General features: G+C 43.3%; 1 protein-coding gene across 3 annotated transcripts in view; it reads left to right on the top strand.

Moving 5' to 3' along the window:
- The window catches only part of khdrbs3 (KH domain containing, RNA binding, signal transduction associated 3), a 125,356-nt gene that overhangs the window by 59,684 nt on the left and 48,352 nt on the right, over positions 1-17,320 (top strand). For all 3 annotated transcript variants that reach the window (XM_017484661.3, XM_017484659.3, XM_047159902.2), the window contains exons 3-5: positions 6,733-6,849; positions 8,288-8,434; positions 12,660-12,799. In XM_017484661.3, the coding sequence (XP_017340150.1) occupies positions 6,733-6,849; positions 8,288-8,434; positions 12,660-12,799 (404 nt within the window). The remainder of the gene's footprint in view (positions 1-6,732; positions 6,850-8,287; positions 8,435-12,659; positions 12,800-17,320) is intronic.

The raw sequence follows: 17,320 nt of genomic DNA, 5'->3' as shown, positions 1-17,320 counted from the left end.
TGTGTGTGTGTGTTACTGCAGTATTCCCATCAGCCCCAGCGTCTCATCTCATTTGGCATCTCTGTGTTCTCCACACCGGCGCGTAATGAGATTCTTTGTTTGCTCGGGTCTCTAATCTGCGCATGTTGTCAGAGAGGGAACAGGAGAGAACGCCAGACCCCATAAACGAGCTTAAAGGAAAACACACACTAAAATAACCAAATAAGCAAAAGAAAGAACAGGTGCGACTGGCAGGGACTGTTCACCACGCGTAATTCTGTTTGTTCTTTACAACACTCACTTTATCGGTTCGTTTAAACACAAACACACACACACACACACACAGAGGGAGAGAGAGAGAGACAGAGCAGCGTTATATATTGTACGGTTCTAGATAGAATCTTCACGGGTTCTCCCAGAGAGACAACCAAAGAACCCTTAAAGGTTCTTAATTTGCTAAGACTGCATTAAATGAGACCATGTTTAAATAATTCCTTGCCTTTTATGTCATTTACAAACGCATTATTATACATAAAATAGCAACAATCAGTATGTGTTTATTTATTTATTTATTTATTTCGGTCGTTAGTTATTAAGTTTATTGAACGTAAACGTTTGTACACGCCGTCCATAGTATGCTGAGTGAAAAGAGGAAAATGTTACTAGGGAAGATATCACAAGGTCATTACAAGGTTATTAATGAATATCGAATGAATGCCTTTTATTGTCACTATACATATGTACAATGAAATTAAGAGCCACTCCTTTTTGTTCCGTGCAAACATGTACATTCAATACACAAGAAGAATAAACAGATAAATAAACAAGATAAATAAACAAAATAAATAAACAAGATATACAAGATATGCAAGATAGATATGCAAGATAGATATTGGGGTGGATGGGGGTACTATAAAATGCACAGTTTTGAGACACTATATACATATGCTGTGGACTCAGTACATGTGTTTGTTTATCATGGTAATAGCTTTCGGGAAGAAACTATTCTTAAATCTGCTAGTCCTTGTTTTGATGCACCTGTAACGTCCCCCTGAGGGCAACAGATCGAACAGATCAAAGCCAGGGTGAGAACTGTCCTTAATGATGGTTTTTCCTCTGCTGAGGCAACGGTAAGTGTAAATATCCATACGTTATTGGAAAGACAGTTGGGTTTAACTCACACCATGATATTACATCATAATAAATAATAGAATAATCTGTAAAACTGGACACTATAAACATCGTCAACATCACGCTGGTCTTTATCGTCATCGTTTTTTTTCTAAAGGGTGTGCAGACCTTTGCGATCCACTCTAGCTGCCATTTACAGGACGTCTCGCGGTGCATGCGCTCAGCTGGATCGCCGTTCCAGAGGTTTATCTCCTAGCTACATGTGTAGATTGTCTTCTCTGAGAAGAGACAGTTGTGTCAGGATTTTCAGGAAGGAAAGAAAAGTCATCTCCAGCTGCAGGCTGCGTCCTGTATTTATTCATTTAGCGTTCAATTCAGCAGATTAGAAACTAACGACATACGCTCGTGCACACAGGGTGCTGTCATTAATGAAGCGTGTATCGCATGTTTATAAACACAGCTCTGTGTATAAATGTCAGAGCAACAGATGAGAAACGAACATTCATCCGATCACCCCGTCATCATCGTGTACAGGACACCCGAGGCGGAAATATCAAGAACGCTCACCGTGAATGATGAACAAGGCGGATTAACCGGCACAGCTGTAACGAAACTAACACGATCAAGCGATAAATTATCAAATTACATCTCTAATAACAAACAGAGTGTTTATTGTTGCATCCTCTCTCAGAACTTAATGATAAATGATGAACATATCTTTTATCACACATTGAACGTACTGTACTTTTTAAATCAGATCACACAGAGGCTTATTACTTGTTTTTTTTGTTTTTTTTTTGTTTTTTTTACTTTACAGTACAGGGGGAAAGACAAAGAGCTCAAATAAATTAATAAAGAACAACAACAACAACCAAGACAGAAAGAAAGGGGGAATCAATGAGAACAGGACACTGTGAACAAATACGGTTAAGTGAATAAGTGAAAAACGAGGAGGAGTCGCAGCCAATCAACAGAAAACAATGATTAACCAGAAAGGAAAAGTATGACCATAAGAGGAGAATTGGGACAAAATAGGCAGAGCACGAAGGGCCAGCATGGACAGAACCAGGATGGATGTAACACTGTTACACTAACACAAACTGCTAATGATAAAAAAAGAAAATAATAAATGACTAAGGCAGAAAGCGGTAATCTCAGATTATCTCAGATTATCTCAGGATAATGTATATCGCACTGTTTCAACCAAAATGATTTAGCTCAGGCTATCTCATCTTATCGTGAATTATCCCAGGGAGAGTGATTTATCTTGGATTATACTAAACTATCTCAGAATGTTTCCGACTCATATTATATCAGAACATCTCAGACTATTTCAGACCATCTGACGAAATCAGATTATCTTATTCAGAGTAATTTATCTCAGATTATCCCAGATCATCTCAGACCATCCAGGACTGTCTCAGACCATCTCAGACCTTCCAGGACTGTCTCAGACCATCTTGGATTATCTCAAGGCTATCTCAAACCATCTCAGACCATCAAAGGCTGTCTCAGACCATCTCAGACCATCCAGGACTGTCTCAGGCCATCTCAGACCATCCAGGACTGTCTCAGACCATCTCAGAAAATCCTGGACTATCTCAGACTATCCTGGACTATCTCAGACCATCAAAGGCTGTCTCAGGCCATCTCAGACCATCCAGGACTATCTCAGGCCATCTCAGACCATCCAGGACTGTCTCAGACCATCTCAGACCATCCGGGACTATCTCAGGCCATCTCAGACCATCCAGGACTGTCTCAGACCATCTCAGAAAATCCTGGACTATCTCAGACCATCCAGGACTGTCTGAGACCATCTTGGATTATCTCATCCTGGACTATCTCAAACTATCTCAAACCATCTCAGACCATCCTCAGTGCATCTCAGACCATCCAGGAATGTCTCAGACCATCTTAGATTATCTCAAACTATCTCAAACCATCTCAGACCATCCACGACTGCCTCAGTCCATCTCAGACCATCCAGGACTATCTCAGACCATCTCAGACTGTCCAGGACTGTCTCAGACTATCTTAGACTGTGACTTTCACTTTACTCACCTCTCTGTTCTAAGCAGCACTAATGGAAGCTTGTCTTTTTGTTTGAGCTCATTCAGGCTCAGCATGGCTCCGTGTTGAGTGACGCTAAGCCTGTCAGTGAACTAATCCGCTCTGGGCTTTCACATCTCCACCTGTCCACATCACTGTTAAATAAACGATCATGTGACAGCTCCCGTAAATGAAAATATTTGTAGAGAATGAGGCTCGTAATGACCGGCCACTTGTGGTCAGCCAGAGTGATTTATCTTCAGCTGAGCAGGAAGACTAATCCGGCCAGATTCCTCTCCACATGATGCTGAAACAAATCCCCCTCCGCCCGCTAATACTCTCCGCCAGCCAGCCATGGAAGACAAATTCAATTTGTGCCATGTGACAGCGGGTAGGAGTGACGGAGTGATCCTGTTGCTCCCGTGCGCCCGTTTTATATGAGCCACGATTCGGGGTCATGAGGATCAAAAGCAGCCACTTTGGTTCCACATCTGACGGCTCAATTCATCTTCAGAGAGTGTGCGGCATTGTAGCCGGAGCTGAGGGGAAAACGGCAGCGGGATCCACAAGACCAAAACCTGCTCGGATTCGCTAACTGAAAGTGATTCAATCTACTGATTCACAAATGATTCGTTTATTTTAAACGACTCACAAAAAAGAACCAAACATGCTCATGCCAAACTCATAAGAGAGGTTCCTTAAGCGTTCTTTAGCCTTCAACCCTCTCTGAATAGGAACTTGGAATGGTTCCACCAGAAACAGCTAACTTCCGACACCAAGCATGTCCTGGCTGATCGACTACATCTGGGCTAAAAGGGAAATGGTGTGAGCATTTCTGTAAATGGGTCATTTAAGGCAGGCCGTACCACCTCGCTGGTAATCTCACAGCTGAAAATCAGCTTTATTAGATAGTTATGTATGTTTTTTGTTCTGTATGAATGAGCTCCAGTGGGTTAGCGCTTCGAAAAGCTCATTAAGCTGCATGTTTTTCCTGCAGTGGTTGGACGGTAATTCAGTTTCCTCTTGTTTGCGGCTTGTCGTCTCACTGGGATTCAAATGCATGCTTTTGTAGAGTCGCTCTGCCAAGCCCGCATGATTTATACCGGGTTTCAGGCAACACGTGGCCAAAATAAGTGGCACGAATAAATATTTATGATCAGAGAAATGGAGCAGAGATGTAACAGAGTGACAGGAGTGTCGTCGTTTTCGGTTCACTATAAATGGATTACTCTCAACGACAACAGCAGAGAATAAATTGGCGAACCTTTTCCTGTGAGATTCGCATCCTCCTCCCTGAACAAAGCCATTTGTGTATTTGTAAACAGAGCAAGTGTGATGATGTCATCCCATCCATAGCAACTTGACCTACCGCATCCGCAGTACTGGACACATCGGTGTAGTGTAAATATTGACCCTCAGAAAAATCCATATAATAAGGAATAAAACACTCCGTGTCATGCTGTTTTAGGAAACGAATCAACACCATGTCTTTTATTCCTCTTGCACCACAGCAGTTTGCCAACGCTAACAATTTTTATTTATTAAAGAACGACACGTCATACCTTTTTATCTATTTATAGTTACGTTTAACGCTGTGGAACGTCCATGAAACGAGAACAGTTCCTGTTCTCATTCGTGTTATAGCATCCCTTCCCTCACCAGCCTCTCTTTTTACACAGTTTACACAGCAGTACTGTCATTATACCGCAGCCAACTACGCAACACACAAATACACAATGCAAACTAGTCAAACAGTATAAAAATACAGAATAAGAAGAATAGAGAGCGTCATCGAAAATCTGGTCTCATCTAGTGTGTGTGTGTGTGTGTGTGTGTGTGTGTGTGTTGAAAAATTAAAGCACCAGGAGTGCAGCACCACTTCTCAGCTGTAAGCCTCACTTAAAAAGGAGGAAAGATAGAGAGACAGATAGGCAGAGACAGTCAGACCAACAGACAGGTGGAAAGGCAAACAGACAGGGATGGATGGATAGATAGAGAGATAGATAGAAATGGATTTAATAATCTCTCTCTCTCTCTCTCTCTCTCTCTCTCTCTCTCTCTCTGTCTGTCTTTTGTCCTCATTAGTATGTTATTGAGTCACTTTCTGTGATGTAGAGGGTGAAGTGTCTCATCTGACGTGTTTGAGCTCAGCACACAGACAGACAGACAGACGGACAGAGACTTGGGTCATGTGACGTGTCTCTCCTGTCAGGATACAGTGGGGACACGCTCCTGCTCCACACCGCAGACAGAATGAGGCTTATTAAAGCTCTGTCCCATCACCCCGAGCTCTCCAACTCAAAACCTACCTTATTCCCAGAACCAGTGAGGGACATTTATTCTGTGTCCTCCGCGTCTCTGTGGGACTCCAGCGCTCATGTCAATCGCTGTGTGAAGATCATGGCCAATAAATGTGATAGTGACAAATGGTCATACAGCTACACACACTGAGAAACGAAAAGCACAACCGTTTCTTCTATAATATTGCAACAGGAGATACAGGAAAATGGTGTCTGGGTGGAGTTATTTATTTATTGTCCTCTGATCGTCAGAATTTGACTGGATTGTAAAGCAAACACGAATAAGTTTAGCTGTGGTGCAGGAAGGAGGCGAGAAAACAACATGATTGTATTGCTAAAGTAAAGCGCTAGCTTGGAGTGTAAAGTCAAGCCTCCTTCACTGTGAGTGACAGCTACACAAACCACACCTACTCAACCTTCTTCACTGTGACTCACAGGTACAACAGGTACTCCTTCACTGACACATGGATAGAGAGGCCATGCCTCCTTCACTGAGACTGACACTTACAGAGGCCACACCTAATTCGCTCTGAATGACATGTACAGAGGCCACGCCTCCTCACTCAAAATGACATTTATAGAGGCCACACCTCCTTCACTGACACTCATGGATACAGAGGCCACACCTCATTGACTGAAACTGACAGGTACAGAGGCCACGCCTCCTCACTCAAAATGACATTTATAGAGGCCACACCTCCTTCACTGACACTCATGGATACAGAGGCCACACCTCATTGACTGAAACTGACAGGTACAGAGGCCACGCCTCCTCACTCAAAATGACATTTATAGAGGCCACACCTCCTTCACTGACACTCATGGATACAGAGGCCACACCTCATTGACTGAAACTGACAGGTACAGAGGCCACGCCTCCTCACTCAAAATGACATTTATAGAGGCCACACCTCCTTCACTGACACTCATGGATACAGAGGCCACACCTCATTGACTGAAACTGACAGGTACAGAGGCCACGCCTCCTCACTCAAAATGACATTTATAGAGGCCACACCTCCTTCACTGACACTCATGGATACAGAGGCCACACCTCATTGACTGAAACTGACAGGTACAGAGGCCACGCCTCCTCACTCAAAATGACATTTATAGAGGCCACACCTCCTTCACTGACACTCATGGATACAGAGGCCACACCTCATTGACTGAAACTGACAGGTACAGAGGCCACGCCTCCTGCACTGAGACGGTCAGGAACAGAGGCCACGCCTCCTGACTTACTGATTTATTTTTCCTCCCTGTGCAGTTTAATTTTGTGGGAAAGCTTCTTGGTCCACGAGGGAACTCACTAAAGAGACTACAGGAGGACACACTCACCAAGATGTCCATCCTTGGCAAGGGCTCCATGAGAGACAAAGAGAAGGTAACACTCATCTCTTCTCCTTCGCCTTTTCTTCTCTTCTGAACCCTGTAACTCATAGACGTGTGTATAATAAGGACCGGAGAGCCTGATCGCAGAGGAAGGTGTAAATGGTACAGCGTATCTCTTCTCACTGCTGTCCTGACTCTCAATCTGAGCTGCAAATAAATAAAGTACAGCCTGTTCACATGATAATAATACACAGAGTTTAAAGTGAGGAGAAAATACACGAGCTTATTATGGTGACGTGTGCGACAGTGTGTGCTCAGATTGTAGGTTCTAGTACATTCTGATCTGCATCGGCACGTTGGCATTATTTTATTAATCCCACAACTCAAAATAGCGAAATAAAGGTGTGCTAAAAAGAGTAGCCCAGATCCTGTGCACACACGGTGATATTATGACCCTTATGTAATATCTCGTGGCTTCATTAAATTGTGTGCACGACTGACACAACAGTCTGCGCTGGATCAAGTGCTGAATATGTGCTATGTGCTGCCGAATAACGAGTGTGGAAGCTACTAGGACTATTCACACAGCAATTTATTGGCAATATTCTAGACCTTCTATTAGATTTATTTCAACGCTTGCTATCATCTCATTCATATTATTCTTTTATTTTTATTTTTATCATTTTTAAATTCTCTTGAGTTTTTTTTGTTGTTGTACGTTTGACAGCACAAAAAAAAAAAAAGAAAAAAAAAAAGCCATTATCTTTTTCAGACCGCACTTTCTATCGCTGAATTTTTCCCGGTTTAAAGGTGAGTGCTTGTGTTTAAAAGCAGTAGTCTGTCAATTGAAAAACCTCTTCTCAGACGCTTCTACTCGGGAAATATTTGCGAACCTCAGAAGCTCGAGTCTCCGAAAATCCACTTAAGCAGCTGAGAAACCCGACTCTGAACAACAGGAAATTTCCTCGCACAGAAATATTTATGTAAATTGCTTTAATTATGTTGCTAACTCTAAATACAGCCCTAATAATAACTCATCACACACACACACACACACACACACACACACCTCTCTAATTCCTGAAAAATAACTCCGAGTGAGACTGCTCCTGATACTTCATCTGTAATGCTCAGATTTTTAAAACTCACTGATCAAAAAACAATCCTAATGGGCAGGGCTTAATATTATAATGAGCATTGATCGACCGCGTTCTGCCTGAGACGCCACTGAAGGAACTAAACACAGTGGATTGAGGAGTCAGGATTCAGCCTCCATGTAGCTATGCTCTATTGGTTAGTTCACACACTAGGTTAGCTTTCGCTAAGTCGGTTAGCTTTCACTCGCTAGGTTAGTTTTCATTCGCTAGATCAGCTTTCACTCACCATATTTGCTTTCACTCACTATGCTAGATTTCACTCGCTAAGTTAGTTTGGACTCAGCAGGTTAGCTTTCAGTCAAGATTAAGTTTTGCGTTTGCTTCTTTTCTCAGGAGGAGGAGTTGCGGAAGAGCGGCGAGGCCAAATACCATCACCTGAACGAAGACCTGCACGTCCTCATCGAGGTGTTTGCTCCGCCCGCTGAGGCTTACGCCCGCATGGGCCACGCCCTTGAAGAGATAAAGAAATTCCTAATTCCGGTCAGTACGTTTGTTTGTTTGTTTGTTTGTTTGTTTATGTGTTTGTGTGTGTGTGTGTGTGTGTGTGTGTGTGTGTGTGTGTGTGGTCATGAACTGACATGCTTCAAAAATGTAGAATACTTTTCAGGTGTGTATGTGAGTAATATGTGATCATTATGTGAAAATAAATGAATCGTAATAAACGCATATGAAAAAAAAAAAAAAACACCGGTAGAAAGAATTGTGTTAAAATCCCATATGAAAACAAGGGAATCGTGTAAAAGAACCACGTATGAAAATGAATGAATCATTTAAAAGAATCCCAGTGAAAATAAAATAATCACTGAGAAGAATGGCATGTGAAAATAAATGAATCATATAAAAGAATCATTTTCAAAAATAAAAGAATCATTTAAAAGAATCACGTGACAATAAATGAATCATGTATAAGAATCACATGTGACAATAAATGAATCATGTATAAGAATCACATGTGACAATAAATGAATCATGTATAAGAATCACATGTGAAAATAAATGAATCGGGTAAAAGATTCACGTGAAAATAAAATAAAACATTTTGTTTTGCTTCGCCCAACTAACAACCTACAAATAACCGCAATTGGCTGAATGTGTAATGATAAGAGAAATTACATGAGAAATTGTAAGCAATTTAGTTTCAAAGCCGTGTTTAACATTCAGGTTTCTGTCTGATTAAGTGTGTTTGGTGTAATTAGGAGTCTCGCTCAACCTCGCTGTTTGTTATTATGTTTAGCGTTAGTAATGAGACGCTCTGTTCAGGTTTCCTGAGCCCTGTACGCTGACTAATTGAAGCCCTAAATTTCATTTGCAGTTTGTGTTTTGTAGCGTGTGTTTTGTTCACGACTTGTGGTTGCAGTGGCTTGGTGTTTGTTTACTTCTGGGTAATTAGTCATTTTGATAAGGGAACTTATTATGTGTGTTCTAACCAGTAAGTTCGGTAAATATCCGTAGCGTGTTGAGTCTCTTTATTCTGACATCATTGCCCAAGCTCTTTTTGGGTCATTACACTGTCGGTTTTTATTGTTATTGTATGAGAGTGCACAGTACAACAAAAAGCTTTTCACACACCAGCCTTACAGTCAGAGCTGAAAGTGGGACATTTTAAATAAAAGCCATTTCAAAAGTAGTGAAAGAAAAAAAAAAGTTATATACCAACAAGGGATTGGTGCTGGAGCTGGTTTCAGAACTGCTGCTGGTGTCCAATGCAGTGCTGAGTAGGTGCTGGTGTCAGAGACAATGTGGTGGTGTCAGAGACAGTGCTGTTGCCAGAGATGTTGCTGGTGTCAGGAGCAGTGCTGGTATCACAGATGGTGCTGGTTTCAGTGAAGGTGTTGGTGTCAGAGACAATATAGTGTTGGTCAGAGACGGTGCTGGTGACAGAGACTGTTGGTGTCAGAAACTGTTGGTGTCAGAGACGGTGCTGGTGTCAGAGACTGTTGGTGTCAGAGACTGTTGGTGTCAGAGACGGTGCTGGTGTCAGAGACTGTTGGTATCAGAGACTGTTGGTGTCAGAGACGGTGCTGGTGTCAGAGACTGTTGGTGTCAGAGACTGTTGGTGTCCGAGACGGTGCTGGTGTCAGAGACTGTTGGTATCAGAGACTGTTGGTGTCAGAGACGGTGCTGGTGTCAGAGACTGTTGGTGTCAGAGACTGTTGGTGTCAGAGACGGTGCTGGTGTCAGAGACTGTTGGTATCAGAGACTGTTGGTGTCAGAGACGGTGCTGGTGTCAGAGACTGTTGGTGTCAGAGACTGTTGGTGTCAGAGACGGTGCTGGTGTCAGAGACTGTTGGTGTCAGAGACTGTTGGTGTCAGAGACGGTGCTGGTGTCAGAGACTGTTGGTATCAGAGACTGTTGGTGTCAGAGACAATATAGTGTTGGTCAGAGACGGTGCTGGTGACAGAGACTGTTGGTGTCAGAAACTGTTGGTGTCAGAGACGGTGCTGGTGTCAGAGATGGTGCTAGTGTCAGAGACTGTTGGTGTCAGAGATGGTGCTGGTGTCCAAGGCAGTGCTGGTGTCAGAGACAATGTGGTGATGTCAGAGGCGGTGCTTGTGTCAGACACAGTGGTGGTGTAAGAGAAGGTGCTGGTGTCAGAGAAGGCACTAGTGCCCAAGGCAGTGCTGGTGTCAGAGGCAGTACTGAGAAAGTGCTGGTGCTGGTGTCAGAGAAGGTGCTGGTGTCAGATGCAATGCTAGTGTCCAAGGCAGTGCTGGTATCAAAGGCAGTACTAAGAAAGTGCTGGTGCTGGTGTCAGAGAAGGTGCTGGTTTCAGAAAGGGGGCTGGTGTTAGAGAAGGCGCTATTGACCAAGGCAGTGCTGGTGTCAGAGGCAGTACTGAGAAAGTACTGGTCCTGGTGTCAGAGGCAGTGCTGGTGTCAGAGATGCTGCTGGTGTCAGAGATGGTGCTGGTGTCAGATACAATGTACATGATGATACAAGACGGTGTTGGCATCAGCGCTGCTGCTGGCACAACTAGTGCTTATGTCAGAGTTGATGCTGGTAGATTTTAGCTAGTGCTGGTAGAGCTGCTGTTGGTGTCAGAGCTGGTGCTGGTGCAGTTGCTGATGTTGAAGCTGGTCCTGGTGTCAGAACCAGTGATGGTGCTAGTGATATTACTGATACTGATGCTAGAGACAGTGCTGGTGTCAGAGCCAGTGCTAATGATAGAGCTGATATTGGAGCCAGTGCTGGTGTTAAAGCTGGTTTGAATGTAAGTGCCAAAGCTGGTTATGGTGCTGGAACCGGTGCTGGTTTTGGAGTCAATACTGTGCTTGTGAGCTGGCACCTTTACTTGTGCTGTTGTGAAAGTTGGTATTGTTTTGGAGGCAGTGAAAGTGCTGCTGTTTGTGTTGATCTGTTGATAGTGTGGGTGCGACAGCTGGTGTTAAGTTCTGATGTCAGGACCAGTGATGGTGCTGGTGTTAGAGCCAGTGCTAGTGTTTGTGTCTGAGCTAGTGCCAGTGTCCAAGCTGGTGCTGGTGGTGGAGTTTCTGTTAGAATCAGAACTGATGCTGGTGGTGGAGCTTCTGTTAGTATCAGAGCTGATGCTGTTGTTGGAGATGGTGCTAGTGTAGGAGTCAGTGTTGGAACAGATGCTGGTGTCAGAGCTGGATTTAATGATGGATCTGGTGCTGACATAGGAGCCAGTGCTGGTGTCAAAGCTGACTTAGCACTTTCCTCTGACAGGAAACATGTCTTTGCCCTTCCCAGTTGATAGCTGATGTAAATGTCCCTTTACAATCCCTTTACTCTTTCACACAAGCCTGAAGTACTTCACATCCAAAAACTTAATATAGAAATCTATTATCTGGATCCAATGCATATCCAGAAGACCTGGACATAACAACTCTCTCTTACCTCATATACTGTATAATACACCACTTCCCTGTTTCTTCTTCACTCACTCGGTCTCTACACAGCTCAATCATGGAGCTCTTTTGAACATCTTTTTCAGTGTGCTACTCAGAGCATTGCTTCTTTGGTTTAGATCTTTTGACATCTCCAAGTGTTTTGGCTTGTCCTGGCCTGCTTTGTCCTCTATTGCTCTGTCCGCCTGATTATTTGACCGCAGTCTATTTTTGCATGCCGGAAATTAACGCTTGTGCTTATATCCATGTGACACAATGACACAATTTTTTTAACAGTGCACATCCAAGCACTGTATTATCTACAGTTATTTATAACACTGTATGAAGAGTGAGATAGAAAATGAGTTAAAGATACAGAGAGGGAGAGAATGGAGATATGGAGATACCCAGTCAGCAGTAAGAGTGAGAGACTAAAGATACTGTATGAGATCCCAGTACACTCTGGGCTGAATTATATAACAGACTGGGTAATAGCATGGGTTTTGCATGTCGGGCTATATAATATATATAATTCTCTCACCTGTGATTAAAGAAAATTACCACATTTTGCCTATGACATCAATCAGTGTGATCTGGAAATCTGCTCGTGCAGAAAGCTCACATAAGCTCACATATTCTTCAAAGAGTATTTGAGGTAATAAGGAGAGAGAGATAGAGAGAGAGAGAGAGAGAGAGAGAGAGAGAGTGGAGGGGAACTTATTTACCTTCCTCTATTCATTATTTATCAAGTAACTTAAGTTGCTTTGTGGCCTTTCTCATCAGTATGTAGTTATTAATCATACGCCTTTAACAATTCTGTGTGTGTGTGTGTGTGTGTGTGTGTGTGTGTGTGCAGGATTATAATGATGAGATCAGACAAGCTCAGCTGCAGGAATTGACGTTTCTGAACGGGGGTTCAGAGGATGCCAAGGTGCCCGCGGTGAGAGGGAAATCCAGTTCGAGGGCCCGCGGCACACCTGCTCCCGGGTCACACAGGTACAGTGTGTGTAGTAATGGCAGGTGTGTGGGGTGGGAAGAGAGAAGTGTGTGCCTCTACTTTTGACATTGTGTGCATTTTGATACATCATTAAAGAGACAATCCATATAAGACACCTGTGAATCTGATATCAATTCCAAACACTTTTTTACTGAATTTTAGTGAATAGAAGTTAGCTTTGTGGAGTGTGGGCCACACCTACTTCACAGTGACTGACAGGTACAGAGGCCACACCTTCTTCACTGAGACAGACAGATTCATAGGCCACACCTCCTCCAGTGTGACGGACAGGTACAGAGGCCACACCTCCTTCAGTGTGACTGACAGGTACTGAGGCCACACCGCCTTCACTGAGACTCACAGGTTCAGAGACACGCCTCCTTCAGTGTGACTGACAGGTACTGAGGTCACGCCTCCTTCAGTGTGACTGGCAGGTACAGAGGCCACACCTCCTTCAGTGTCACTGACAGGTACAGAGGCCACGCCTCCTTCAGTGTGACTGGCAGGTACAGAGGCCACACCTCCTTCAGTGTGACTGACAGGTACAGAGGCCACACCTCCTTCAGTGTCACTGACAGGTACAGAGGCCACGCCTCCTTCAGTGTGACTGACAGGTACGGAGGCCACACCTCCTTCAGTGTGACTGACAGGTATTAAGGCCACGCCTCCTTCAGTGTGACACAGAATCCATGCTTTCTAGACCGGGGCCGTGCAGAAGTTTGTGAAATATTTTTAAATATTTATAATACACCAAAATAATGCAAAGAAAACAAACAACTTTTCCCCCTAATCACTTCAGTTTATAATTACAAGTATTTAACAAGTTTATTCAGTCTAATTAGAAAAATATATATATTTAGTATTAAGTCTCTGCGCTCCACTTATGTAAGTTTCACACATTTTCCATTTATTTATTTATTTATTTATTTATTTATTTATTTATTTATTTGTCTCATCATATATTAATGATCACTAAATGCATATTAAAACCAATTCATATAAACATTAATCACATTTTGGCTCTTCGTTAATCCAGGGCCAATATAAATATGGTGATGGTTTTTTTTTTTTTTTTTTTTTTAAATCTTGAATATTTTTGGTACATAAACCCCACACAGATAAATACAGAGATTTCTCACTCTTCCCGAGTGAGAATTATAATTAGATTGATTTAAGATCAGCAGTTAGCAGGAACCGTGGCTAATTTTAGAGCTCACTAAGGAGCATCAATCGGGGTGTGTATATTTGCACACATAACAGCATGAGACAATTAATAAAGAGTCATGTGGCTCAGCTGAAAGTGCAATTTTACACTGAGATACACACACACACACACACACACACACACACACACACACACACACACACACAGATCAATGTGGCCACTTCATTAAAGTGAACGCTTGTGAGGGGCTACGTTTGGGTTTTTTCGGTCAGCCGGTGGTCAGAAACTCGACCTGGAGAATTCATCGATTTCGAGTGAGACTGTGTGTCATCTGATTGTGTTCACACTGCTTGAGAAATGGAGTTGTCTCATCTCACAGCTGGACCTTATCACTAATCAGTACACGCGGGGAGAAAACATGTCGTGATTGGCAGCTGACAGATTTGGAAAGAAAAGGAACAACATATTTTGTGAAGGTAACTGGGCTGAAATAAAGTGGAAAAAATAATACAATGCATTGTAAAATGTATTTAACTTTTACTTTATTATAATTTGCAAGAGGGAGAAAAGAACGGTGAAGATGTTTTTTATATGATGAAGTCTTCTGAACTGGAAAAAAGACAACAAAGTTTATTCAGACGTTTTATCAGTGATGCTCTCAACTCCAAACAAGATGGTTACTATATTAAAAAATGCAGAAGGTAGATTAACATCCAGGCCTGAAATTAAGCTGTTGTGCATTGTGGCTGGAAAACAAAATACCTGCTTCACTAATAAGAGTCAGCAGAAATGGAAAAAGAGGAAAAAATCTATTTCAATTAAATTTTATTTATATGGAGCTTTTAACAATGGACATTGTCACAAAACAGCTTTACAGAAGTGTAGATGTACTGTAGATTAATTTATCCCAAATGAGCAAGCCAGAGGTGATGATGGTGAAGAAAATCTCCCTGAGAATACGTCCACATTAATCTGGAGAAATTTGAAAACGCATCTTTTTTTTGCTAGGTTTTGGCCTTCTGTCCACACTGAGACAGTGTTTTTGTCCAGCGAAAACATCTGTGTTACGCATGTAACCCTATTCCCTGTGAAGGGACTGAGACATTGCATGAGCTTCATGCTGTGGGAAGCACCCTTACGCATGACCTGTATCTGAAGTCTGTGTGAAATCATGCTTATTTATAGCCCTGCCGTGGTCAGGTGATGTGGCATTTCGCACGTTGCATGATTATACAAACGACACCTGTAAACCATGACATCAGCCTCTATTCCCTTTCAAAGGGAACTCAACATTGCATGAGCTTCACTCTGTGGGAATGAGTATACCCACTCAATCCTACTGAGGGTATTGCCTGTTCAAAGCGTCCGAGCCCAAGGGTTACTGCAAGACACACGAGCCTGTGGTGGAATCCATGTCCAAACTGTAATATCGAACGAATGTGTGTTTCATAGACCTCCCTGCCGCAGCACACACACCCTCTAAGGGTACCCCTTTGGATAAAGCCTTTGAGGAGGTGACCCCCCTTGTGGAATGAGCCCTTATGCCAAGAGGCGTAGCGAGACCGCGCGCCTCATAAGCGATAGAGATTGTCTCCACTATCCAATTGGAGATGTGCTGTTTTGACACAGCATGACTTCTACTGTCGCCACCAAAGCAGACCAGCAGCTGCTGGCTGGAGCAGTGGACATAAGTACAGAGAGCCCGTACTAGACACAGTAGGTACAATTTCTCTTCTTCCGGTGTGACGAATGGAGGAGGCCAGAAAGCCTGCAATATAGCAGGTTGGGCAGCAGACGTAGGCACTTTAGGAATATAATCTGGCTTTAGCTAATCCTGGAGCAAAGTCAAGGCAGGAAGGGGCAACAGAGAGAGCTTCTAGATGTCCTACTCACTTGAGAGATGTCAGGGCCAGCAGATGAGCTACCTTTAGAGTCAGAAGCATGTCTGAAGCTGACTTTAAGGGCTCAAATGGCATGCTTGACAGACCTTCCAGGAGCACAAAAAGGTCCCAGGAAGGTATCTGTGGTCTTCTGATGGGCCTCAGCCACCTGACACCACGCACTGGTTGCCTGGAATGTAGGGGCAGACATTGGAGGCTCAACTCACAAGTGGTCGAGTCCATATGGCAGAGGTTCGGCCAGGCGGAAGTGGATGTCTTTGTCTCTGAGGAGACAACACACTGCCCACTGTGGTTCGCCCTCACTCCTTCAGTACCACTGGGGCTGGATGCCATGGTACTCACATGGCCGCGGTCATGTCTGTACACCCGGAATGTACATTTCACTCACCGACAAAAACTTTCCCTCCTCCCACAGAAGAAGTAGCCTGCCTAAACATAACCCTCCCTGGTGGTTGATATATGAGACCACTGCTGTATTGTCTGTCACAACTAATACATGGTATGGTGCCTCTCAACTGCTGAAGAAAGAATTTCAGTGCTAGTCATACGGCCTGCATTTCTAGCTGATTTCCTCTTCAACGGGCCGGTCTAAATTAAAGTTTTCTACATCCTTTGTGATAACTTCAAGCAGCTCTTTATATGATTTAGAGCTGATCTCCATTTTTGGTGCACTGGCTCCCCCCTCTGGCTCCTCAGAGTCAGAGCGGGTGGGTTGACTCTCTATACTGGAAGAGGGAGTTGTGGCATGAGCTCCAAAACCCGGAAATGGAGAGTCAGATCCAGAGGACAGAGCAAGAGATAGAGCAGCACTCATTTCAGATTCTTTCTCTAGATCCATACAGGATCCCCAGGACCTGAGCTGGCTGGCTGGCTGCCTCAGCAGTGGTCGGCCCAGAGCCCTGAGGCTCCGAAAACCAACTCCCTCCTTCAACTGAGAAGAGAGAGAGACAAGAGCAGAGCTTTTTTTTTTTTTTTGCTCCACCCCCAAACTCAGTCCCCGAAATAAAACAGGCACACGGAGTAACACACCTCCTGAATTCTCTCTGACTCATACTTGCAAAGAGGTGAGGGATAGAAAAGTAATTATATATTATTTTCTTAAAAAGAAAGATGAAGTAAAGAGTTTTTCAGAGCTTTCACATAAACGACCAACATGCGATCTTTCGCTGAAGATAATAACACTGATGTGGTTTATTGGTGCCATTTTATAATCACACACGAAATGCCATATCACCTGACGGTGACAGGCCTATAAATAGGTGTGATTTAGCACACACTTCAGATAGTGGCCATGCGCAAGGACGCTTCCCACAGCGTGAAGTTCACGCAACATTGAGTTCCCATTAAAAGGGAACTGAGCTTTTTGAAAGTGGATAAATTTGAAAACGCCATCGTGTCGACTGAGAGAACTGGCATTTTCAAAAACAATGATGTATTTTTAGTTATATGACTCA

Source organism: Ictalurus punctatus, chromosome 14 (assembly GCF_001660625.3).
Source record: "Ictalurus punctatus breed USDA103 chromosome 14, Coco_2.0, whole genome shotgun sequence".
NCBI lineage: Eukaryota > Metazoa > Chordata > Actinopteri > Siluriformes > Ictaluridae > Ictalurus > Ictalurus punctatus.
Note: the sequence above shows the minus strand (reverse complement) of the source record. Positions and strands in the feature narration are given on the sequence as shown.